The sequence below is a fragment of the Budorcas taxicolor genome, chromosome 3, assembly GCF_023091745.1.
Source record: "Budorcas taxicolor isolate Tak-1 chromosome 3, Takin1.1, whole genome shotgun sequence".
Classification (NCBI taxonomy): Eukaryota; Metazoa; Chordata; class Mammalia; order Artiodactyla; family Bovidae; genus Budorcas; species Budorcas taxicolor.
The window spans coordinates 112676730-112701357 of NC_068912.1; the positions used below are offsets into that span (position 1 = coordinate 112676730).

The 24628-nt window shown below is 40.1% G+C and overlaps 1 protein-coding gene across 2 annotated transcripts in view; it reads left to right on the top strand.

Annotated features, from left to right (window-relative positions):
• GIGYF2 (GRB10 interacting GYF protein 2) overlaps nucleotides 1-24628 on the top strand; it is a 131896-nt gene that overhangs the window by 68185 nt on the left and 39083 nt on the right. Inside the window, exons 10-15 of one of the 2 annotated variants that reach the window (XM_052636571.1) lie at nucleotides 8188-8367; nucleotides 12178-12395; nucleotides 12488-12650; nucleotides 12729-12914; nucleotides 17118-17314; nucleotides 18264-18423. In XM_052636571.1, the coding sequence (XP_052492531.1) occupies nucleotides 8188-8367; nucleotides 12178-12395; nucleotides 12488-12650; nucleotides 12729-12914; nucleotides 17118-17314; nucleotides 18264-18423 (1104 nt within the window). The remainder of the gene's footprint in view (nucleotides 1-8187; nucleotides 8368-12177; nucleotides 12396-12487; nucleotides 12651-12728; nucleotides 12915-17117; nucleotides 17315-18263; nucleotides 18424-24628) is intronic. The other variant, XM_052636572.1, reaches the window with a different exon arrangement.

Here is a 24628-nt window from a genome sequence, read left to right on the forward strand (position 1 = left end):
GGTATCTATGACTGAATTTTTTTCCCTGCAAATTATAATGATTAAGATAGATACCAAAATCAGGTACATTATTCTTTATTAAATAAATTCAATTCTGTATCCCTAAAATGTTTCCTTTGCTTTCTGGCTAAACCATTCCAGTATATAATCCATATTTGTACCACATTGAACCTGCAAGCAACAAAATCTTTGGTTGGAGTGCAATGTCTTGCCTGTGTACCTGCGTCATCTCACAAGTTTAAAACTTTAGCCATGGTCCCCAGTGCTCTTTCTTCCATAGTGTACTTCACTTGCTTTAGAAGAGGCCTGGTCTCTTTCCAGTTCTGCATTGACGCCCACTGCTGATCATCTTCCCCAGAGATTTCAGGCAGCGTCTGGGTATATACTAGCAGATGACTGAGCTCAAGGGTTATAGGACTGTGGGGCATATTCAGACCACATGAGGTCTTTTACAGAGTCTCATATACTGCAGCCCCTCCAGTCTCTCTCTTCCAACTGGGAGCTGCTGTGTTTACAGGATCGTGTTAACCACTGGAGCAGATGATGACCCTCCTCAGGGGTTCAGTTCAGTTCACTTCAGTCGCTCAGTTGTGTCCGACTCTTTGCGAACCCATGAATCGCAGCACGCCAGGCCTCCCTGTCCGTCACCATCTCCTGGAGTTCACTCAAACTCTCGTCCATCAAGTCGGTGATGCCATCCAGCCATCTCATCTGTCGTCCCCTATTCCTCCTGCTCCCAATCCCTCCCAGCATCAGTCTTTTCCTTCAGGGGTTAGGATGGGAGAAAAATTGCAAATGTCTGGATATAGACTTTAAACTCCTCCATCCTCGTTACCCTGAGCTTTGTTTACAATTGAGGGGGGAAAGAAAATATCAGTACCTGGATGGGATTCCCTTTCACTGTTTTTTTGGTATTAGGAAATATTTTTAGTGTTAATCAAAGAATCTGTATCTGAATAGAAGAATACAGAGTTACTTGTTAGAAAAATTTGCACATAAACAAGCTTCAAAGTCTGTCCCATAATTCCACTTTGCTTTTGGAGTTTGGGCACTTGTAAGTTCCAAGTCTCACAGCTGTAGATTTTGTTGGCTGAGTGCCCTTTTGCTCCATCTGAAGTTTTCCATAAACATCATTTCTGGCTGCAAGTCAAACATGCACACAGGTGCCCTTTTACTGCTCTTTCTCCTTAGGAAGTCTACTCAATTAGACCAGACTAAAACCAATATTGCATTTTAATTTTATATTATTTTTAGAAGAGTCCTGTTTAGACTTAATACATTAAGGCAGTACCAACCAAGTGTCTACTGCGATTGGGGAAAGTATTTATATATGTAGTGCATTGTACTTTAGCACTTTCTATATATCCTGAAGATGAGTGAATATAAAATATTACAGTTTTTACAGGTAGTACAGTTTGCTCATAAAACTATCATGTTTGCCATATTGAATGCCACTGTATTTCTTTACGTTTTAGGGGTCATAGATACCTTTGAGACTCTGGCAGAAACATTAGACCCTTTTCCCTGAAAAAAAGGCTGTGCACTTCCAGTATTAAGGATTCACTACCCCCAAACTCTCTTGTTGGCTCTGGTTAGGAATATTTGGTTCAGGCATCAATTTTTAAGTTATTTAATTATGTTTACTTTTAATCATCTTGTTTACAAGTTAATCCGTTAAGATTTTTTAAAAAGTCAGCTGAAACATTTGGTCACTTAGCTTTGTCATATTGCAGATGTTACAGAAGGAGAAAGACTTAAGTGCTGAGAAAGGCCGTGTGGGTGTCCCTCGTTCATTTTAGCCCTGGTCACTGTGGAGCCCTGTAATTTTTAGACCTTAAAGGAACTTTGGTAGATACTGTCTTTTGAGTTGCCCATGAACAACTTTATCATTTAATTGTATCAGTAATACACAAATATGTATGTATTTAAACTCATTATAGAGTTGACGTTCTCTTTGGAACCCCTCCACTTCCCACCCAGATTTACAAAACTATAAATCTGCTGTAATGATTTAGGTTGTAAAGGATTTATTTTCATGTTTTAGAGCAATTCTTTGCATATGGGGTAGTTTTGGAAATGTGTATTTTATTAGATGGTACTTAAAGTCATTTTTCCCCTCAAGATACTTATTTCAAGTAAAATTGTTATATTGTTAATATATTAGTTGATCTTAACATTGCTTTAGGGGTATACATTTTGACATCATTTGTCTGCTGGAAGATTAACAAATTTAGTTCCCTTTAGGAATCTTGGCAGTCTGTAGCCCCAAGCTTTTCTGTGCATGATGTCTATTTTTTTTTTTTAAGAGTACTTTACACTTAGATCCTAGAACTTCCTCTTTCTGCTTTAGTTTTTGCAGCATTTCTGGCTGCTTCTGATGGGTTTAATTTGTGAGTAAACCCTGGATTAGGAGTTTGAACATCTATGTTCTCTTTCTGCTTTAGTCACTACTCAGCTGGTTGATGGGGTTCTCTGGTAGCTCAGACGATAACGAATCCACCTGCAATGGGGGAGACCTGGGTTCCATCCCTGGGTTGGGAAGATTCCCCTGGAGGAGGTCATGGCAGCCCACTTTAGTATTCTTGCCTGAAGAATCCCATGGACAGAGGAGCCTGGTGGGCTACAGTCCATGGGGTCTCAAAGAGTCAGACGCGACTGAGTGGCTAAGCACAACACAGTACAGCTGTGTGACAGTGAGAGATCCCCCTAGGGGTGTCCCTTTCCTCACAGGAATAATGGGAGTGATAAAGTTTGATTCAACCCTTGTGGTAACTATGAAGATCGTATGAGATATTTCAATACATTTTGTCAGTGTGTAAGCTGTCAACTCATTTGTTTATATGTGTATCCCTGGGCAGTAGACCAGGAGGGTAAGTGTTGTGTCTTAAGTCTCTTCTTTATTTTAATCCTGTGTTTTTAATATCAATATTTGTCCCTGGAGAAAGCCCTCATCTTAATGTGCCAGAGGTTTGAGTAAACAAACAAACAAAAAATGATAAAGTAGTACTATTTCTTTGGGAAAATACTCAGTAGTACTTAGCACTAAGTTGAATATACCTTACGGCCAGCAGTTTCACTCCTAGGTGAAGACCAACAGAAATGCAAACATATGCTTACCAAATTTCATATTTAAGAATGTTTGTCACAGCACAGTTTATAATAGCAAAAAAATAGAAACAACCAAAATCAGTAGTAGAGTAATATATTGTGATAATATGATGCTGAAGCTGAAACTCCAGTACTTTGGCTACCTCATGCGAAGAGGTGACTTACTGGAAAAGACTCTGATGCCAGGAGGGATTGGGGGCAGGAGGAGAAGGGGCCGACAGAGGATGAGATGGCTGGATGGCATCACTGACTCGATGGACGTGAGTCTGAATGAACTCCGGGAGTTGGTGATAGACAGGGAGGCCTGGCATGCTGCGATTCATGGGGTTGCAGAGAGTCGGACACAACGGAGCAACTGAACTGAACTGAATATATTGTAATATATTATTCATACAATGAAATCCCATATCACAGTGCAAAAGAACAACCTTCTGTTCTCTGTGATGATGTGGGTGAATTTCCTGTAATGTTCAGTGAAAGAAGCCAGACGCAGTACAGAATGAGAGAAAATATTTGCAAACAGTGTGACAAGGACTTAATTTCCAGAATATACAAACAGCTCACACAATCAGCAACAAAAACTAGACAACCTAAGTGATCTAAATAGACATTCTCCAAAGAAGAAATAGAAATGGCCAGTAGGACATGGAAGGATGCTAAATGTCTCTAATTATTAGAGAAATTCAAATCAAAACCACAATGAGGTACCCCCTCACTGTAATGGGCTAGTGTTTATGTAAATTCAGGCAGCTGAAAACAGCAGATAATAGGAAAAATCTTTGATTTGGAAACTCATATTTAAGCCACATTAGTGTACTGTGTTACAACCATTAACGTAGAAAAGCTTCACAGAGGTAGCAGCACTTAGCTTTGATCATCTTAAGTGATCTGGTGGTTTTACCTACACCTTCTTTTGAGAAGGAGAGAAAGGTATGTCACTGTATGAAATCTGTCATTTGACCTAGTAATTTTACTCTTTGAAGTTTTTTTCAGAAGAAGCGGTTCAGAAAAGCAAAACACATACCACACAGATATCTCTTCCTAAGTTATCTAGTTCTCAATAAATTAGTTATGAAGTAAGTGTCCAGTGGGGAATTACCTGGCAGTTTTGCAACAGCAGCACGGTAAACCTAGTATATATCCATTCATATTAAGTTGGGCATGACCTAGCAACTGAACAACAAAGATACATGATCACAGAGAAATAGTTGCTGTTTAAATGAAAAGTAGGTTTTGAAATAGTGGGTATACTGATTGAAACTATGTTTTAAAAATGTTATGGCTGTAAGTGCATACAGTCTTATTTCTAAGATAGAGGAATTGGTATTTTTATTTTTAGTATCTTTAAATTTTTTTTGCAACTTACCATCTGTTAGAAGAAATTATAATGACCAGTTTTTGATTGGTTAAGCATTTTGCCGTCAGTTCAGTTCAGTCGCTCAGTCGTGTACGACTCTTTGCAACCCCATGAACCGCAGCATGCCAGGCTTCCCTGTCCATCACCAACTCCCGAACTCCACCCAAACCCATGTCCATTGTGTCAGTGATGCCATCCAACCATCTCATTCTCCATCATCCCCTTCTCCTCCTGCCCTCAATCTTTCCCAGCATCAGGGTCTTTTCAAATGAGTCAGCTCTTCGCATCATGTGGCCAAAATATTGCAGTTTCAGCTTCAACATCAGTCTTTCCAATGAACACCCAGGACTGATCTCCTTTAGGTTGGACTGATTGGATCTCCTTGCAGTCCAAGGGACTCTGAAGAGTCTTCTCCAACACCACAGTTCAAAAGCATTAATTCTTCTGTGCTCAGCTTTGTTTATAGTCCCAACTCTCACATCCATATATGACCATTGGAAAAACCATAGCCTTGACTAGACGGACCTTTGTTGCCAAAGTAATGTCTCTGCTTTTTAATATGCTATCTAGGTTGGTCATAACTTGCCTTCCAAGGAGTAAGCGTCTTTTAATTTCATGGCTGTAGTCACCATCTTCAGTGATCTTGGAGCCCAGAAAAATGAAGTCTGACACTGTTTCCACTGTTTCCCCATCTGTTTGCCATGAAGTGATGGGACCAGATACCATGATCTTAGTTTTCTGAACGTTGAGCTTTAAGCCAACTCTTTTCACTCTTCCTCTTCACTTTCATCAAGAGGCTCTTTAGTTCTTCTTCACTTTCTGCCATAAGGGTGGTGTCATCTGCATATCTGAGGTTATTGATATTTCTCCTGGCAATCTTGATTCCAGCTTGTGCTTCCTCCAGCCCAGCGTTTCTCATGATGTACTCTGCATATAAGTTAAATAAGCAGGGTGACAATATACAGCCTTAACGTACTCTTTTTCCTATTTGGAAACAGTCTTTTGTTCCATGTCCAGTTTTAACTGTTGTTCCTGACCTGCGTACAGGTTTCTCAAGAGGCAGGTCAGGTGGTCTGGTATTCCCATCTCTTTCAGAATTTTCCGCAGTTATTGTAATCCACACAGTCAAAGGCTTTGGCATAGTCATTAGTGGGTGTTCTTTGCGGGGTAGAGGGGTGCGGCGCTTATTTTGCTGCCTTCATTACTTCTCAGAGCCTTAGTGTAAAAGTAGATGGAAATGAGTGTTTCAATCAGCTTGTCCAGCAGGTATTTGTATTCCCACTGTGCCTGGCACGTATTACTTGCGACTGAAAGATTACATGTGTTAAAAGTTATTTCCTATTGCTTACCAGTTTATACACATTAGGGATTTCTTTGTTCTAAATTTTTCTTCTGTGTGTACAGCTGTATTTTTCATCAAGTCATATAATAGATGTGGGAGATGTGGGCTTTGTAAAATGTCTCGTCCCTTCTTATTCTTAGCAGGAGAGCTTGGAACATCTAACCTTTCTAACCCAAGGGAAGGTGTGGAATGTACCTATAGTTGAACTCATAAAACTTGGTACTTGGTGTGCAATAAATATTTGTTAAATGAGTCAAATAAATGAAGATTAACATGAGAATTGTAGTTACGTCATTTAAACAGTGGTATGTGATTTTGGACCGTTCCCACGGGTTATCTTTTTGATCCTCAATATTCTCAGCTGTAAAATTGGAAAAATAATTTCTAATACTGAGGATTGTTACAAAGATTAAATCGGTTAACCGAGTGTTTTTGTTAACTGTGGCCGTGTAACAAGTTACTTCACAACTTGGTGGCTGAAAACAGCAAGCATTTATTCTCTCAGTCTCTGTGGGCCAGGAGGCAGCAGCTCGGCTCCGTCTCTTAGCTTAGGTCTGGCCTGGGTCTTCTGTGCAGCTTCAGTCATTTCAGGGCTCGACTGCGGTTGGATCCACTTCCACACCCTCTCACGAGGCTGTTGGCAAGCCTCAGCGTGGGCTTCTCACATGGCTGCCTCACGGCAGGACTGCTGGATTCCCTGAGAGAGAGCATCCAGGATGGAAGTTCTTAGCTCAGTATCAGAAGTGACATCTCAATCAGGTTTACTGGATTCTGTGTGTTAGGATCAAGTCAGTAAGTCTGGCCCACACTTAAGATGAGGTAATTACACAAAGATCAGAAGACAGGGATTGTTGAGAAATTGTCTTGGAGGCTGCCTATAGTAATAAGATTTTGCCCAGCAAATAATTGTACCCCCCCATTCCAAGATATTTTATTGTGTAATAGAACAACCCAGATGAACTTTTTTGGCCAGTAATAAGATTTTTCCCAGCAAATAATTGTACCCCTCCCATTCCAAGATATTTTGTCATGTAATAGAACAACCCAAACAAACTTTTTGGTCAACCCAGTACTTGATAACAACCTAATAACTGTTTGGGTAAACAGGATAAGGACTCTTTAATACATGTGAAATGGAATATAAGAGGATGAGCAGAATTTCCTCATTTTCAAATATACAATTTTTTTCACTTTAATACGATTTATTGAAAATACTTGAGATTATCACTGAAAGAATATGTAACTTTTATAAACTGAGGATTCCAGTGTATGTTTTAGATTTTCAACCACATATTTTAATGTGAAATTTTCTATAGGTTGTTATGAATTACATATGTTAGCACGTGTGGAATAGTTACAGTGACTAACAAATTTATATGGTTTAGGTTTCTTTTGTCTTTTGAAAGTACCAATTTAGTTCTCTAGGTATAACAGTCTCTCTTTCACTGTTAAAGTAACTCTTGAGTTGTATCCAGTTAGACATAACTTAGCTTTGAATTTTGTTCAAAAACAATTTGTTGTATGCCTATAATGTCCTGGGTGCCAGAATAAATGACAAGTTGTAGCTTATACTTCCTATTTCTGAGTTTAGAATCTGTTTGGAGTAAAAGAGAGGTTGACAGAATCACTGATAGAAGTTGATATTAAATACGTTGATTTACTAAATCAGATAGTTAAAAGTATTGTACGACTTAGGGAAGAAAAGGATATACTGGTAAGGAAGGATTGCCAGGTAGAAATAGGAAGGGTACAAAGCAGTCCATGTAATAGTCTGAGGGTAGTGTGGGAATGTGAATGAGGAATCCATATATACATGCGTAACTATGAAGTGAAGTGAAGTAGTTCAGTCGTGTCCGACTCTTTGCGACCCTGTGGACTGTAGCCTACCAGGCTCCTCCCTCCATGGGATTCTTCAGGCGAGAATACTGGAGTGGGTTGCCATTTCCTTCTCCAGGGGATCTTCCCCGACCCAGGGACTGAACCCGGGTCTCCTGCATTGCAGGCAGACGCTTTAACCTCTGAGCCACCAGCGTAGGCTATGCGTAAGTATAACCATGGTCAATTTTTGAAAGGCTTTATAAGAAGCTATTGATGGTAGTTTTACTCTGAGGAATCTTGTGTAGGGGACAGTTGATTTACTTTTCACTGCATGACTTTAAAAAAAGCACATTAGTTGTGTTTGGAAAAATAATTGCTCAGTCTTTGAACATTCAGCTTTAAGAAATGTGTCTAATAATATACTCATATATCCATATATATTTTATTTCTACTGCCTGAACATTGAGAGGGGCATATTTGCAGAAAAGCTTGATTCGAGCAGTTAAGTCTGTTTTTAAAATCCTTGCTGGCTGAGGCTTACAGTTACTCAATTTCTTTACAGGGAGACCAAATTTCGAGGAAGGCGGACCAGTGTCAGTGGGAAGAAAGCATGAATTTATACGATCAGAGAGTGAAAATTGGCGCATTTTCAGAGAGGAACAGAATGGAGAAGATGAAGATGGAGGCTGGCGACTAGCTGGATCGAGAAGGGATGGAGAAAGGTGGCGGCCCCACAGCCCTGGTGAGAACCCTGTTGAGCAGAAGCACGCGGGGACCCAAGGAAACAGGGATTTTGCAGGAATTCTTAAGAATAAAGTAGAAAACCTAAACCAGTAAAAAAGACACGTTTATGTTGTCACAGTCTTGTTACCACATAAAGCATTTAACATAAAAATTCCCCACACCTGTTCAGTTGATTAGAAAAAGTCACTTTTTTTTTTTCTGGGGCAGTGTGGTTTAATGGAACGCACCTGCCCTTAACTCTGAAAATGAAAGAGGATTTCATTTGGTTTATCTAAGTCTCTGAATCTTTTTTCAGCATGCTTTTTAATGTGGTAATTTTATGCTTACTTAGGAATACGTGCTCTCCCTGAAGTGAGTTTTTTTTTCTCTGCATAAGAAAGGATTTATTCTTTTTTTGTTCTGAAAATGTGATTTCTTGTTTGAAGAATAAACTTTAAACCTAGGTCAGAAGCAAAAGCATAAGTTTATCCTTTTGTCCCTCTAACTTTAGAAAAAGGAGAGAAGAATAGTCATGATTAGTGGTTTTGTAAGTTCTTCTGTTTGACTCTTAAGAAGGCTTCAAACTGTTCTTCCTGACATTAGATATGCTGGTAATTGAAGACACTGGTGCTTTGTGTCAAAGTTCGTTCCCTACCCAAGTGCTGATTCCATGCCTCATGATCGTCAGATGCCCCTGCAGTTTGAATCTTGGGTCATGCAGAACTGAAGCATACAAAGTGTGTGTACATGTCTTTTGAATTTCACATGCATAACATTATTTTGTGTACTGACTGTATGCCAAGGAAGCTTACTTTAATAGAGGAAGATATAATAACGTAATCCTGGAAAAGATTGAAGGCAGGAGGAGAAGGGGACGACAGAGGATGAGATGGGTTAGATGGCATCACCGACTCGATGGATGTGAGTCTGAGTAAGCTCCAGGAGTTGGTGCAGTCCATGGGGTCTCAGAGTCGGACACAACTGAGTGACTGAACTGAACTGATAATAATGTAAACTGTTTTCATTTACTTAAAAGAAGTTGATTAACAAATCATTGGCCTGAGTAAACATTAGAACTGGTCTTTAGGGTCGTTTATGGAGTTGTGGATAGGTGGAAACTTAGTGAAATTAATCATTGGATAGAGTCATAATCCTTTTACCTCAGCTCCTCACTGGCTGCCTCTTGGGAGAGATTTCTGTCATTAGTGGGCATTGTTTGCATCACAATTATCTAGGCAGTTCTTATCAGTCTGTGTCCTGGGCAACCAGATCTTAGAGTTCTCTTCAGGGCATTATGGGATTTTGTGCTGAGCTTGCCTGTAAGCAGAGGGGCTTGTAGACTATGTTCCCAACAAACATTCAGTGAAAGAATGGACGGGATCTGGGCTGAGTGAGACGAAAATTCCAGCTGATCAAAAACAAACAAGGCGAATGTTTTGGAAGATGAACAGTGTTTCTGAGCCCGAACGTCTAATGTTCATTCTATTAAAGTGAGTTAAAAGTAAAACATCAGTGTTATGTTCTGCCACTTACCACCTCACCCAAGAGCTTAGATTTTGGATATATATTGCCTCTTTTTTTTGTCTCCTATCTTTTGTAAATCTTTCTTTCCAGTGAAATTTGACTTTCACATCAGTTTTGTCATCAACGTGGTAATTTTCCAGTTCTTTATTAAAAGAATGGATTACTATTTATTTTAAAAAGACAGTTTGTGTGACATAAAGATATATGGGGGCTGAACAGTATAAATATGCATTAAAAAAATCTACTTTTTTAACCCAGCATATTAAAAGCAAGTCTGATTATATCACTTGTTATTAGTTACTATCTTAATATTTTAATTAATCTTTTATTAGATTTGATTAAAACCTTAAATACAGTGATTTTGATTTAAGAAAATAGTATCATAATTTAGTTCAGATTTAAGGTCTGTAGAGCAGTGGTCAGTCTTAATAAGCTATAGATGTGCCTTATCTGCTACATTTAGTTTCATGAATAAAATTTTATTAACTATTTAAGACAACAAAGCAATTATAGGGTGTAGTTTTATTAAAGTACATCTCACAGCTGGGAACGTATGGAATTGGGAGCATTAAGGACAGCAGAGCACCCACTCTGGGAGGTGAGCTTAGGAAACTTAGAGGGAAACATGAGCCACATGCCTAGAAGGATAGATTCCTATCACAGTGCATACTTAGAAACAAGAGCAGCAGACAGCGGGCTCTGGAATTCAGCTTTTGATCATGAATACTTCTTTGGGATAATGGCTCTAGTTACATTTAGACAATCTGGTTATAAAACTCCTTCATTTTCATAGGAGGCAATAAATTGTGTTTTGTTGTTGTAAGTAAAGTGTGGGAAGTGGGAGAATAAAGTTTTCTTCCCTTTTTGTAAGTGACTTATGGGACTTCCCTGGTGGCTCAGACAGTAAAAAAAGAATCTGCCTGCAGTGCAGAAGACCTGGGTTCAATCCCTGGTTGCAGAAAATCCCCTGGAGAAGGAAATGGCAACCCACTCTAGTAGAGGGACCTGGTGGGCCACAGTCCGTGGGGTCACAAAGAGTTAGACATGCCTGAGTGAGTAACACTTTCACACTTTCACATTAAGAGTCTTATAAGATGCTGCCTGTATTTGATATTTTAACATTTTGCCCTTTGGTTTTCAGTTTGATTTTTAGATCATAGGTTTTAGCAAATTGGGCCTCAAGAGTACAGTAACATTTAACTTTGACCTCCTTTTTTTTTTTGCGTATCTCCCTCGGAGAAAGCAGTCAAGGATATAAAATCGTAATAGGATAAAACTTGCATCTCTTTTTAAGACTCTCTTAGATTCAGATTTGTCAGCATTAACAAGCGGGCCCCCGCACCTGTTTTCTGTTTGCTCGTTTTTACTTAGACCTGTTCTTCTTGGGCAGTTGCTTTCTGCTGGAAAGTAGACGCTCTAAGTAATATGCAAGGGTGGATTTAGGAATGTCCCTGGGGGTATTCCACGGAAATTAAAGCTCCCGAGAGAGAGTCAAGAGATGAGAGAAAAGGGAAAGGAAAGAAAGCCTGTTAACTCTGGAAAGAGCAGTAGAGGATGCAGGATTGGATTCCAGTTCCTTTGTTATGCAGGTTACTTCTCCTGGCAGAGGTTTTGTTACATAAACTATGTAATTGGGATAGTGGGCCAGATATGACATGTCAGTGCTGTAATTTCATGACTGTTTTGGGAAGTGGGGAGGAATCAGAATTACCAGTGGGATCCTGAGGCTAGTGGGTGGACATGATGAGCCTGGTATTAAGAATTGACATAATAGCATCATGTCGTGGATATTGTTATATTATCAAGGGGGCTGATCTTATCCATAAAGAACGATCTTTTCATCAGAAGAAAGAAAATTATTTAAGACTTAGCAAAGGGGGAGCATGCATGGACTCAGGATGGAAGGATATCCAGTGCCTAAGTCTAGGCTAGGAGTGGGCCGCATGAATGACTGATCAACATTTCAGTCAGACATTCAGTTCTAGAGCTTATTAAAAGTAGATACTTTGAAGAACTGTCCTTTAAAAGTGGTTTCCTCTAAGTTTATCTTTAAAAGCCTTAGAGTATGTTGTGATAGTAGTTTATGAAGATAGCTACTGTTGTCACTTACTGAGGGTACATAGAATATAATAGTGAACTTTAAGCTTTGTTTTGTTTGCTTCATTTCCTACTTTTCTCTTTATAGGTTGATCCATTTGCATTAGCTGTCAGTTGTAATTTTCTCCTTTGTTTCCTGTCCATGGTTTTCTCTTTCAAATACTGTCATAAAACTTCTCTAAGGTTTGTGTCCTCCTCCTCATCCCAGATGGCCCTCGTTCTGCAGGCTGGCGGGAACACATGGAACGTCGGCGAAGGTTTGAGTTTGATTTTCGAGATCGGGATGATGAACGGGGTTACCGAAGGGTGCGCTCCGGCAGTGGAAGCATAGATGATGACAGGGATAGCTTGCCTGAGTGGTGCTTGGAGGATGCTGAGGAGGAAATGGGTACATTTGACTCATCTGGTGCATTCCTCTCTCTGAAGGTAAGAAATTTGTTTTAAATATTATCACAGGTACTGACCTTTTTCCAAATCCAAATATGCTGTTCATCTTTGGCTTTATTTTCTCCCTACAGAAAGTACAGAAAGAGCCTATTCCAGAAGAGCAAGAGATGGACTTCCGACCTGTAGAAGAAGGGGAGGAGTGCTCCGACTCTGAGGGCAGCCATAATGAAGAAGCCAAAGAACCCGATAAGACAAATAAGAAGGAGGCAGAGAAGACAGACAGAATAGGAGTTGGTAAGGCTCATTTTGCCCTTTATTTTTAATCAAACTAAGTTTCCTAAGTTGTTAATTTAAGATTGCTTCCTATTGCAGAAGCTAGTGAGGAAACACCCCAGACCTCCTCTTCATCTGCTAGACCAGGTTCTCCTTCAGACCAACCTCAGGAAGCACCACAGTTTGAGAGGAAAGAGGAATCCAAAACTGAGCAAATGGAAAAAGCTGAAGAAGAGAGTCGGACAGAAAATAGTCTATCAACCAAAGTGTCCAGCAGGGGGGATGGTATGTATTTATGAGAGTCAGCAAGCCAGACTTGGACGTTGCTGGGACTGGTGATTAAATGATATGATAGGCTTTGGTTTTGCCTCTTTGAACTGCTCCTAGTGGTGGATTATTGGAATAGGTTATTTTACCTGTGTGTGTGTGTGTGCATGCTTAGTCACTCGGTTGGGTCCAACTCTGTGAGACCCTATAGACTGTAGCCTGCCGGGCTCCTTTGTCCATGGGATTCTCCAGGCACAGATACTGGAGTGGGTTGTCATGCCATACCCCTGGGGATCTTCCTGACCCAGGGATCAAACGGGAATCTCCTGCTTTGCAGGCAGATTCTTTACCACTGAGTCACAGGGGAAGCCCATTTTACCAGTCAGCCTACTCAAACACTGCTTCCCCTGTGTATCTATCCCAGAATTCATCAAAACAATTAGAAGCAGCAAGGTATTATCACTTCCTAGGGATACAACCACCCTGGTATCAGTCAAGCAAACTGGATTTGGGATTCTCTGCAGTAGTTTGATTTCTGTATCAGATTCCTTTTATGTAATGGCTGTGTATGTGTCCAGATGACAGGCCTTAATGCCATTGTTTCGAAGAGGCCAAGATAACTCTGTAGAAGACCCATCACCTTTGCTAGAGAATAAGCTTAAAGTATATCTCCTTTTCCAGTGTTACTGTATTGATTTGAAGTTGCTCATACACCTTAACAGGCAGTATTAATGTTGATTTCCATGTTTCTTTTTGTATGTACTAAAAAATGGCAGTGTAATGCCTGATATGGAAAGGTAATTGATTTATTCACAATGAAAATTAGGGCTTCCCTGATAGCTCAGTTGGTAAAGAATCTGCCTGCAAGGCAGGAGACCCTGGTTCAATTCCTGGGTTGGGAGATCCTCTGGAGATAGGATAGGCTACCCACTCCAGTATTCTTTGGCTTCCGTTGTGGCTCAGTTGGTAAAGAATCCACCTGCAAATGAGGGAGATCTGGGTTTGATCGCTAGTTCGGGAGGATCCCCTGGAGAAGGGAAAGGCTATCCACTCCAGTATTCTCGCCTGGAGAATTCCGTGGACTGTATAGCAAAGGGTCAGATACGACCGAGCACCTTTCACTTTCACCACGAAAATTCATGCCTGTTAACTTGGCCTATGAGAACCTTGCGTGATCTAGCATCTGGCCTGCCTCTGCAGTTTCAGCACTAAACTCTCTGTGTACTTTGTACTCTGTTTGTCAGCTTCACAACCTATTAGTCCTGAAATGTGCCTCTTGCCTTTGTGTCTTAGCATAGTGCCTTAGCATATGCTGTTTTCTGTGCCTGAAACTCTCCCACCCCAAAGTCCCAAGCTAGGTTGGGTGTCTTCTCCTTAAACAGCCAGCACTGTTTGTGAAAAACAACATTATGAAGAACTGTTTGTTCTTTCTCTTTCCCAGTAAATACTATTTTGAGAGCTTGAACCAAGGATTTTTTTTTTCCTTCCGTTTTTTTAATGTTTGTAACAAAGCTAAATGAATGAATTCAGCAAGTATTTGAATCCCTACTGTATATATCAGGTACCATGGGACTTGCACGTTTTGAGACCTCTTTCATTTGTAGTAGTAATTTTTCAGCTATGCTATGCCTCGAAATTATTTGTGGTTCATACTTCTAAGTGTACACATCTGGGGCCTTATTTTAGGAGGTTTTAGGGTGGGGTCTAGACACGTATCTTTTGGGAAAGCTGCATAAATGTGCATTGAGGATTGAAACTCTGGACTTAACAATTTATAGGGGAAATAAAGCACGTGCATATCAGTAACCTAGGACCAAAATATGAATTCATGATTGGCACACTCCTGGAATAATCAGGAAGCAAGTGTCTTTGAACTTGTCTTAAAATAATAAGTAGAATTTGGAGTTAGGTTTAGCAGGATGAATTGGGAGAGGGCATTCCAGTAGTAGGTTGCAGTGAAAGCTACAGTGAGGAAATGGGGCTGATCCAAGCATGGGCAGGAAATCAACTTCTGTTTTTATTTAGATGAAGTATGAGATGTGAAAAGGCGGCTGGTGGGAAACATGGTTGGAACATATATTTGAAAGCTGTGTGTGAGGGTAGATTGTGTTGACAGAGGGCTGCTCTGTGACCAGTTGGTGTCCAGAGCAGTGCACTTGTAAGGGGAGGAAGTGGCAGATGAGATTTCACAGTAGAAATTGACAGGACATAGTTACTGCTTGTTGTTTATTAGGGCAAGGAGGAAGGAAGAGTCAAAGATGAATGAGGTGTGTGAGAGGATTTCCGTTCAGTTCAGTCGCTCAGTTGTGTCCGACTCTTTGCGACCCCATGAATCGCAGCACGCCAGGCCTCCCTGTCCATCACCAACTCCCGGAGTTCACTCAGACTCACGTCCATCGAGTCCGTGATGCCATCCAGCCATCCCATCCTCTGTCGTCCCCTTCTCCTGCCCCCAATCTCTCCCGGCATCAGAGTCTTTTCCAATGAGTCAGCTCTTCGCATGAGGTGGCCAAAGTACTGGAGTTTCAGCTTTAGCATCATTCCTTTCAGAGAAATCCCAGGGCTGATCTCCTTCAGAATGGACTGGTTGGATCTCCTTGCAGTCCAAGGGACTCTGAAGAGTCTTCTCCAACACCACAGTTCAAAAGCATCAATTCTCGGCGCTCAGCTTTCTTCACAGTCCAACTCTTAGATCCATACATGACTACTGGAAAAACCATAGCCTTGACTAGATGGACCTTAGTCGGCAAAGTAATGTCTCTGCTTTTGAATATGCTATCTAGGGCATCCTTAATAGAAAAAGAGTGGAAGTTTTGAGGAGCACGTTTGGGAGGGGAGAGAACAAATTCAGGTTATGAACATGGAGTCTGAGGTGTTGGTGAGAAATTCAGTAGAGATGGCCAGAGAGCAGTTGCGAGTGAGGGGACTGTAGCTCAATGGGACGAGTTCTGGGCCACAGAGAGAATGAAGATTTAAAAGATTACATGCACTGTTAGGAGTGAGAAGAAGTGGACTGAGAACAGTACCTGGGTAATCCCTATTTTTAGAGGGTAGATAGAGGAGCCAGAGAAAAATCTTGGCAAGGCAAGAAGAAGAGTGCAGGAAAAGGAATGAAGGAGAATGTTCCAGTTTAGAATTGGGAAGATAATGTCAGACCTAAGGCTCAGTGATGGGGACTAGGAAAAACCATTGTGTTTGAACACTTTGGGTGAATGCTTATCTTTGGGAGAGAAACTTTCGGCTGTTGGAGGTGGAAGTTACCTTATAGCTGGTATGGGTGGTGGTGAAGTAGAGAAAGTTGTATAGACGTCACACTGTCCTTTTAAGAAGTCTGTCAAAGAATTTGGAGAAGCTTGTTGTAATTGAACAAACAAGATTTCAAAGAGGAAACTACAGTTGTATCTAATTACTTCCATCCCCCTTTCCTCCTCAAGAGCCTGAGTACTGAGAGGTTAGAAATAGGAACCAAGACAGAACCTCTTTTGTAGTCTTTACTCTTACTGTGAAGAACCTCCTGCTCTGTACAGGTAGACCCAGTGAACTTTTTGTTACCCTGTAGAATGTGTTGAATTATGGTCATTATAAGCCGAAATAGGTAATTATTCAAAGTAATTGCAGATGTTTTTAATAAAGGTCTTTATGCTTCCCTTGTAGCTCAGCTGGTAAAGTACCCGCCTGCAATGTGGGAGACCTGGTTTCCATCCCTGGGTTGGGAATATCCCCTAGAGAAGGGAAAGGCTCCACTCCAGTATTCTGGCCTGGAGAACTCCGTGGACTGTATAGTCCAAGGAGTCATTAAGAATTGGACACGACTGAGCGACTTTCACTTTCACATGCTGAGATATGGTGTCTTTGAGGAGATTTGCAGTGCTGTTTACTGTCTTTACAGCTCAGAGACATGATGTAAAGAAGGGATTGGACTAATTCTGTTTGTTTTCAAGAGGTAGACCTGTAACTATTGGGTAGATACTCTAGTGACACAGTATGGCATTGTAGAAGCCCTTTCTGGATACCTTTTAATCTTGTTTGTTGTCACCCTATGGAGGTAATTCATCATTCTGGGGAGGAATATACACTGCTTCATAAGAAGTAGCAGCAGTGTTCATGACACGGTTCACAAATCTGTGGAGCCCATTTAGCAAGCTGCTCAACTTGATGCTTGTTATTCTTTCTGAGAGTCTCTTTTAGAGGATTTTCATCTGTCTACATTTTTTTCCCTAGAAGTGGTCCCTGATGTCCAGCAGCCCCTGTCGCAGATTCCTGCAGATACAGCCTCTCCGCTCCTCATCCTCCCGCCTCCTGTCCCCAGCCCTAGTCCTGCCCTCCGGCCAGTGGAGACGCCAGTCGTTGGTGCTCCTGGAATGGGCAGTGTTCCCACAGAGCCAGACGATGAAGAGGGTCTCAAACACTTGGAGCAGGTACAAGTCACGTAATTCTTCTTTCTTTCCTCGCAAACTGCCATAAAAATTGAAAAGCATTAAATGAATATTCAGAAATGGAACTTTTGTGCACTAGATTTTGTGTACTGAAAAACTTGTTTTTACATCTAGTATTTATTTGTATGAGTAATTGTCTTTCAAATCATTTCATGCTTTTAAGTTTCTGCTATGTAGTAGTCATTAAGTCAGGTTATTTTTTGCTCTTCTGAGGTTGCCCTGAGCTGTTTCCTTTTCTTTTTTCTTTTTGGAAATTAATGGAATGCCAGAAATGGCAAATACAAGCAGCTGTGGATAGGCACTGTATCGTCTATATTTTTCGCCTAAAGTGTAACAGGGAAAACAGAAATACCATCATACTGATGTCTCTAGAGTTCCCTAACGTTTTTATATACTGCTGCTTATATGTAAGGTAAATGATAGCTTGCTTTCTACAGAGGAAATTCTCTTTCCTTCAGGGTACAGTAATTGGTGGCAGGAAGTATTGCAGAAAGGAATAAAAACTTGTAAAAGATTTTATTTGTAATGTATTATAATTGAGCTTTTTGATCTATTAGCACATGTTTTTGCAGATTTAGTTTGTATAATTTAGGATTATTTGTTTAAATGGCACTCTTAAGTGTGTTGATAAGATGCTTAGATTTTGATCTGTTCCAGTTTTAGTCTCATTTGAGTTTTCTTGATAATTTTGAAACCTTAAGCAAGACTTGATCCCCCTGAACCTGCCTTAGTTCACAAAGTTTCCCCCTTTGTGAAATGAGGATCATACCTATTTCATGGCATTATTGGATGGATGAATTGTTGCCTGCTGTGTCCTTTGCACAGTGCCTCTCACAGATCAGGTAGTCCAAAAGAGACAGACAATTATGTGTACAAGTATTAATTTAGGATCATTTGTTTCCACAGTTCATTTTTTAATTTTTTCTCTTAGCAAGCTGAGAAAATGGTGGCTTATCTCCAAGACAGTGCACTAGATGATGAGAGACTGGCATCAAAACTGCAAGAACACAGAGCTAAGGGACTCTCAATTCCACTGATGCATGAAGCAATGCAGAAGTGGTATTACAAAGATCCTCAGGGAGAGATTCAAGGTAGGTTGTTCCATTCTACTCTAAGTAGAGAAGTATGCCATTACCTCCAGATTCTCTAAGATGGTGATTTAGTCGTTCAGTCACTTAGTCGTGTCCAACTCTTTGCGACCCTGTGGACTGCAGCATGCCAGGCTTCCCTGTCCATCACCAACTCCCGGAGCTTGCTCAAACTCAAGTCCTTTGAGTTGGTGATGCCATCCAACCATCTCATCCTCTGTCATCCCCTTCTCCTCCTGCCTTCAGTCTTTCCCAGCATCAGTCCTTCCAGTGAATATTCAGGACTGATCTCCTTTAGGATGGACTGGTTGGATCTCCTTGCAGTCCAAGGGACTCTCAAGGGTCTTCTCCAACACCACAGTTCAAACGCATGGTGATTATTTAACATTAATTTGTGTAATTGTAGAACAAAAGTCAGCGCTACAGGCTTTCTTCTTTTGTATAGATGTTTCATTAATAGGTTCCCTCCTTAGTACTTTACATTTCAATGATGGGAGGGAGTCCAGTGAAAATAATTTGAATACAAGGCAGATTGTGATCACTAATATGATGGGGCGGGGAATAGTCAGTATGCTTAAGACTCCCTCATTTCTGGCATGCCAGCTATTGACTGGGCAGTTGAGTTTCATACATTCACTGTATTTTAGGCACCTTATTAAAAAAGATGATGGCAATCATCTTGGAAAAGCTTGTTTGAATGTTTCACTGAAATGGAGTTGATATCATAAATGACAAAAGACATATTTAAAATATTTGAAAAGAGTACCATATTTTAAACTAATTGCTTAAAGTATGTGTATGGTATATAAGTTAGGTTAGGATGCGGAGAGTGTGTTGTGAAGAACATCTGCTGATTTTTCATTTCTGCATTTTGAAGTTTTTGCTTGTAACCTGAATTTCGTTGTTGACTGTTACCTGTCTTTAACATCATAATTTCTTTTCTATCCTCAGTCCCCCTCCCCTGCTTTATTCTTCCTTATAGTATCTATCACTGCATGGCACTGTGTATATTTTTTGATTATCTGAATTTGCATGCCTGTAGAATGTTTTAATTAAAACATATACAGGTGTGTATTTTAATTATATTTATTTTGGGATAATTATAGCTTTACAAATAGTTGTGAGAAATAATACAGGGAGTCTATGTACCATTTACCCAGTTTACCCCAGTGGTAACCTCTTGCAAAACTTTAACAATATCACACCCAGGATATTGACACTGATACAGTCAAGATTCAGAACAGGCTCTGAACAGTCTTTAACAGAACAAAAGTTTTAAATTTTGATGAAGTGCAATTGATTATGAATACCTTTTTTCTTTTATGGATTGTGCTTTGGTTTAATTAAGAACTCTTTGCTGAACACATCTCAAAGATTTTATCCCTTTCCCCCTCCCAACTTATAGCTTTATGTTTTGTACTTAAGTTGGTATTCCACTTGGAGTTAATTTTTATATAAGGTATGTGACGTAGGTCAAGATTTTATTTTTTTTTTTGCCTGTGAATATCCAGCTGTACTGGTACCTTTTCCTCTGTCTTTTTTCTATCTGTCTTTCCTCCCTGAATTGTTCTTGTACTTCCTTCAAGATTTCGTTGAACATATTTATTTGTGCTGGTTTATTTCTGGGTTCTTCTTTCTTTTCTCTTTTGGCCATGCTGCATGGATTATGGGATCTTTGTTTCCCAGCTAGGGATTGAACATCTGCCCCTGCAGCAGTAGCACAGAGCCCTAACCACTGGACCACCAGAAATTCCTGGTTTCTTTATTCTTTATTTGATCTTTGTGTTTGTCCCTCCAGCCAATACTGTGTAGTCTTGATTATCATAGCTGTAAAGTGAGTCCTGAAATTGGGTATACTGGTTCCTCCTGACTTCTTTTTTTCTAGTTTGCTTTTCCATATAAGTTTTTGAGTATTCCTATTTATATATACCAGAAATCTTGTTGAGATTTTAATAGTGCATATGTGTGTGCTAAGTTGCTTCAGTCGTGTCCAAGTCTTTTCAGACCTGTGGACTGTAACCCTCCAGGTTCCTCTGTCCATGGGATTCTCCAGGCGAGGATACTGGAATAGGTTGCCATATAGGGATTGTGTTAAACTTCTATCGTTTTGAAGAGAATTGACAATCTTTACCATGTTCAGTCTTCCCATCCATGAACGTGGTATGTCTCTCAGTTTTTTTAGATCTTTAATTTCTTTCATCAGCACTGTGTAATTTTCAGTATAGATTCTGCACATATTTTATTAAATTTTTACCTAAGTATATGACTTTCTGAGCAGTTGTAAATCTTGCTGTATTTCAGTGTTTATTGCTGCTGTGTAGAATTGCATTTTAGAGGTTTGTGTATTCTGTGACCTTACTGAGCTCTTTTGTTAGTGCTAGGAGTTGTTTGGTTAGAGTCCATAGATTTTCTATGTAGACTGCTGTCATTTGCAGATAGGGATGGCTTTCTTTTTTCCTTTCCAGTCTGTAAGCCTCTTTCCTTTTGTTGCGTTACTGTATATTCCAAACTGTTAAGTAAGAAGGGTGAGAGCAGACAGACTTGCTTTGTTTATCCTACTTTTCTACCTTAGGGGGAACTTTAATAATAATTAAGGGGTCATGTTAACTGTTGAGTTTTTAGGTGCTGTTCATCTGGTTAAGGAAGTGCACTTTATTTTGAGAGCTTTTTATCATGATTGGATATTGGGCTTTGTCAAATGCTTTTTCTTTTACCCAGTTCAATATGGTAGATTACATTGACTGGTTTTTGAATCTTGAATCAGATTTTCACCCTTGGAATAAACTATTTGGTCATAGTATATAATTATAATTGCTGAATCTTAGTGATAAATTGTTTGGGATTTATGCATCTTCATTCCTAAAGAATATTTTGTAGTGTTGTTTTTTTTTTTTAATCAAGATAATGCTAGCTTCATAAAATGAACTGGCAATTATTTCTTCCCCTTCTGTTTTATGGACAACATTGTTTGGAACTGGTGTTAATCCTTGGGGTGTGTGTGGTTTTTGCTTTGTTCCTTTGTACTTCTTAACCTCCTACTCTTGTTTGTTCCTTCCCCCCTTCCTTCTTCCCACTAGTAACCACTAATTTGTTCTTTCTGTCTATGAGTCTGTTTCTTTTTGGCTGTTTTTACTACTTAGTTGTATTTTTTAGATTCTACATATAAGTATCATATAGTGTTTGTTTGTCTTTGATTTTACCAGTCCATCTATGTTTTTGCAAATAGAAAAATTTCATTCTTTTTTTTTTATGAGTGAGTAACATGCCATTATGGACTTCCCAGGTGGTGCTGTTGGCAGAGACCCCACCTGCCAATGCAGGTAGATGCAAGGGACATGGGTTCAGTCCCTGGGTCAGGAAGATCCCCTGGAGGAGGGCATGGCAACCCACTTCAGTTTTCTTGCCTGGAGAATCCCATGGACAGAGGAGCCTGGCAAGCCACAGTCCATTGGGTTGCACAGAGTTGAGCATGACTAAAGCAACTTAGCACATAGCACACAGCAGAGCATGCCTTTGTGTATATATATACCACATCCTCCTTATACGTTTATCTGTTGACAGACACTTAGGTAGCTTCCATATCTTGGCAATTGTAAATAATGCTGCTGTAAACATTGGGATGCATATATTTTTTTGAATTAGTTTTTTTGTTTTATTTCAGACATGTATACCCAAGAATGGAATTGCTGGGTCATATGGTAGTTCTGGTCTTAGTTTTTTTTTTTTGAGAAACATCCATACGTTTGCCACAGGGTGTTAATTGTTTAAATGTTTGGTAAAATTTTCCATTTGGAATATAAAAATTACAAATTCAAAAATCTTGATAGTTACAGGACTGTTTATTAAGTTATCTATTCAATGCGAGTGAATTGTGATAGTTTATGTTTTTTCGATCAATTGGTCCATATCATCTGAATTTATGCATGTAGAGTATTCTGTTCTTATTCCCGTAATACCGTTTTGATAAGGGTTCTGTTACCTGTTTAATATTTTCAGGTTCTGTGGTAATCTCCAGTTTCATTCTTGAAGTTGATAACTTGTTCATTTCTGTTTTAATCTCTGTCAGTCTTGCTAAAGGCTTCTAGTCAGCCTCCTGCCTTGTCTCTACCTTACAGAGTCTTTGTTTGTTTGTTTTATATCCAGTGTCCAGAGTTTTTAGTTGCATTTGGCAGGAGCAGGGGAAAGTACATCTACTCCACCTTTCCAGATGTGGAAATTCCAGGGCTTTGTTTACTGCTATAGATTCCTGCCTGGACCTATATGATTCAGTTCAGTGCAGTCGGTCAGTCGTGTCCGACTCTTTGCAACCCCATGAATTGCAGCACGCCAGGCCTCCTTGTCCATCACTAACTCCCGGAGTTCACCCAGACTCATGTCTATCGAGTCGGTGATGCCATCCAGCCATCTCATCCTCTGTCGGCCCCTTTTCCTCCTGCCCCCAATCCCTCCCAGCATCAGAGTCTTTTCCAGTGAGTCAACTCTTCACATGAGGTGGCCAAAGTATATGGACTGGTTGGATCTCCTTGTAGTCCAAGGGACTCTCAAGAGTCTTCTCCAACACCACAGTTCAAAAGTATCAATTCTTCGGCACTCAGCTTTCTTCCCAGTCCAACTCTCACATCCATACGTGACCACTGGAAAAACCATAGCCTTGACTAGATGGCACAGTAATGTCTCTGCTTTTGAATATGCTATTTAGGTTGGTCATAACTTTCCTTCCAAGGAGTAAGTGTCTTTTAATTTCATGGCTGCAGTCACCATCTGCAGTGATTTTGGAGCCCAGAAAAATAAAGTCTGACCTATATGATTGGTGTTCAGTAAATATTTCCTGAGTTTGAAATTCAGTGCCTGGGTGCAGTCTCAAAAATGACAGTATGATCTTGGTTCATGTCCAAGGCAAACCATTCAACGTCAGAGTAATCTGAATCTGTGCCCCAGCCCCTGATGCAGAAGAAGCTGAAGTTGACTGGTTCTACAAAGACCTACAAGACCTTCTAGAACTAACAGCAAAAAAAAGATGTCCTTTTCATCACAGGGTATTAGAATACAAAAGCAGGAAGTCAAGAGATACCTGGAGTAACAGGCAAGTTTGGCCCTGGAGTACAAAATGAAGTGGGGCAAAGGCTCACAGAGTTTTGTCAAGAGAACACACTGGTTATAGCAAACACCCTTTTCCAACAACACAAAGAGACAGTTCTGCACATGGACATCATCAGATGGTCAATACCGAAATCAGATTATGTTCTTTGCAGCCGAAGGTGGAGAAGCTGTATATAGTCAGCAAAAACAAGATCTGGAGCTGACTGGCTCAGATCATGAGCTCCTTATTGCAAAATTCAGGCTTAAATTGAATAAGGAAAACCACTAGGCCATTCAGTTATGACTTAAATCAAATCCCTTATGATTTTACAGTGCAAGTGGTGAATAGATTCAAGGGATTAGACCTGGTAGAATGCCAGAAGAACTATGGATGACAGAGGATCATAACATTGTACAGGAAGCAGTGACCAAAACCATCCCAAAGAAAAAGAAATGCAAGAAGGTAAATGGTTGTCTGAGGAGGCTTTACAAATAATTAAGGAAAGGAGAGAAGCAGAAAGCAAGGGAAAAAAGAAAAGATACACCCAACTGAATGCAGGGTTCCAGAGAATAGCAGGGAGAGATAAGAAGGCCTTCTTCAGTGAACAATGCACAGAAGTAGAGGAAAACAATAGGATGGGAAAGACTAGAGATCTCTTTGAGAAAATTGAAGATAACATTTCATGCAAGGATGGGCATAATAATGAGCAGAAACGTTAAGGACCTAACAGAGAAGAGATTAACACTAGGTGGCAAGAATATACAGAAGAACCATACAAAAAAGGTCCTAATGACTAGGATAACTATGATGGAGTGGTCACTCACCTAGAGCTAGACATCCTTAAGTGTGAAGCAAGTGGGCCTTAGGAAGCATCACTACAAACAAAGCTAGTGGAGGTGATAAATTTCCAGCTGAGCTATTTCAAATCCTAAGAGATAATATGGTTAATGTGCTGCATTCAATATGCCAGCAAATGTGGAAAACTCAGCAGTGGCCACAGGACTGGAAAACATCAGTTTTCATTCTAATCCCAAAGAAAGGCAATGCCAAAGAATGTTCAAACCACTGTACAGTTGCACTCATTTTGCATGCTAGTAAGGTTATGCTCAAAATTCTTCAAGCTGTGAT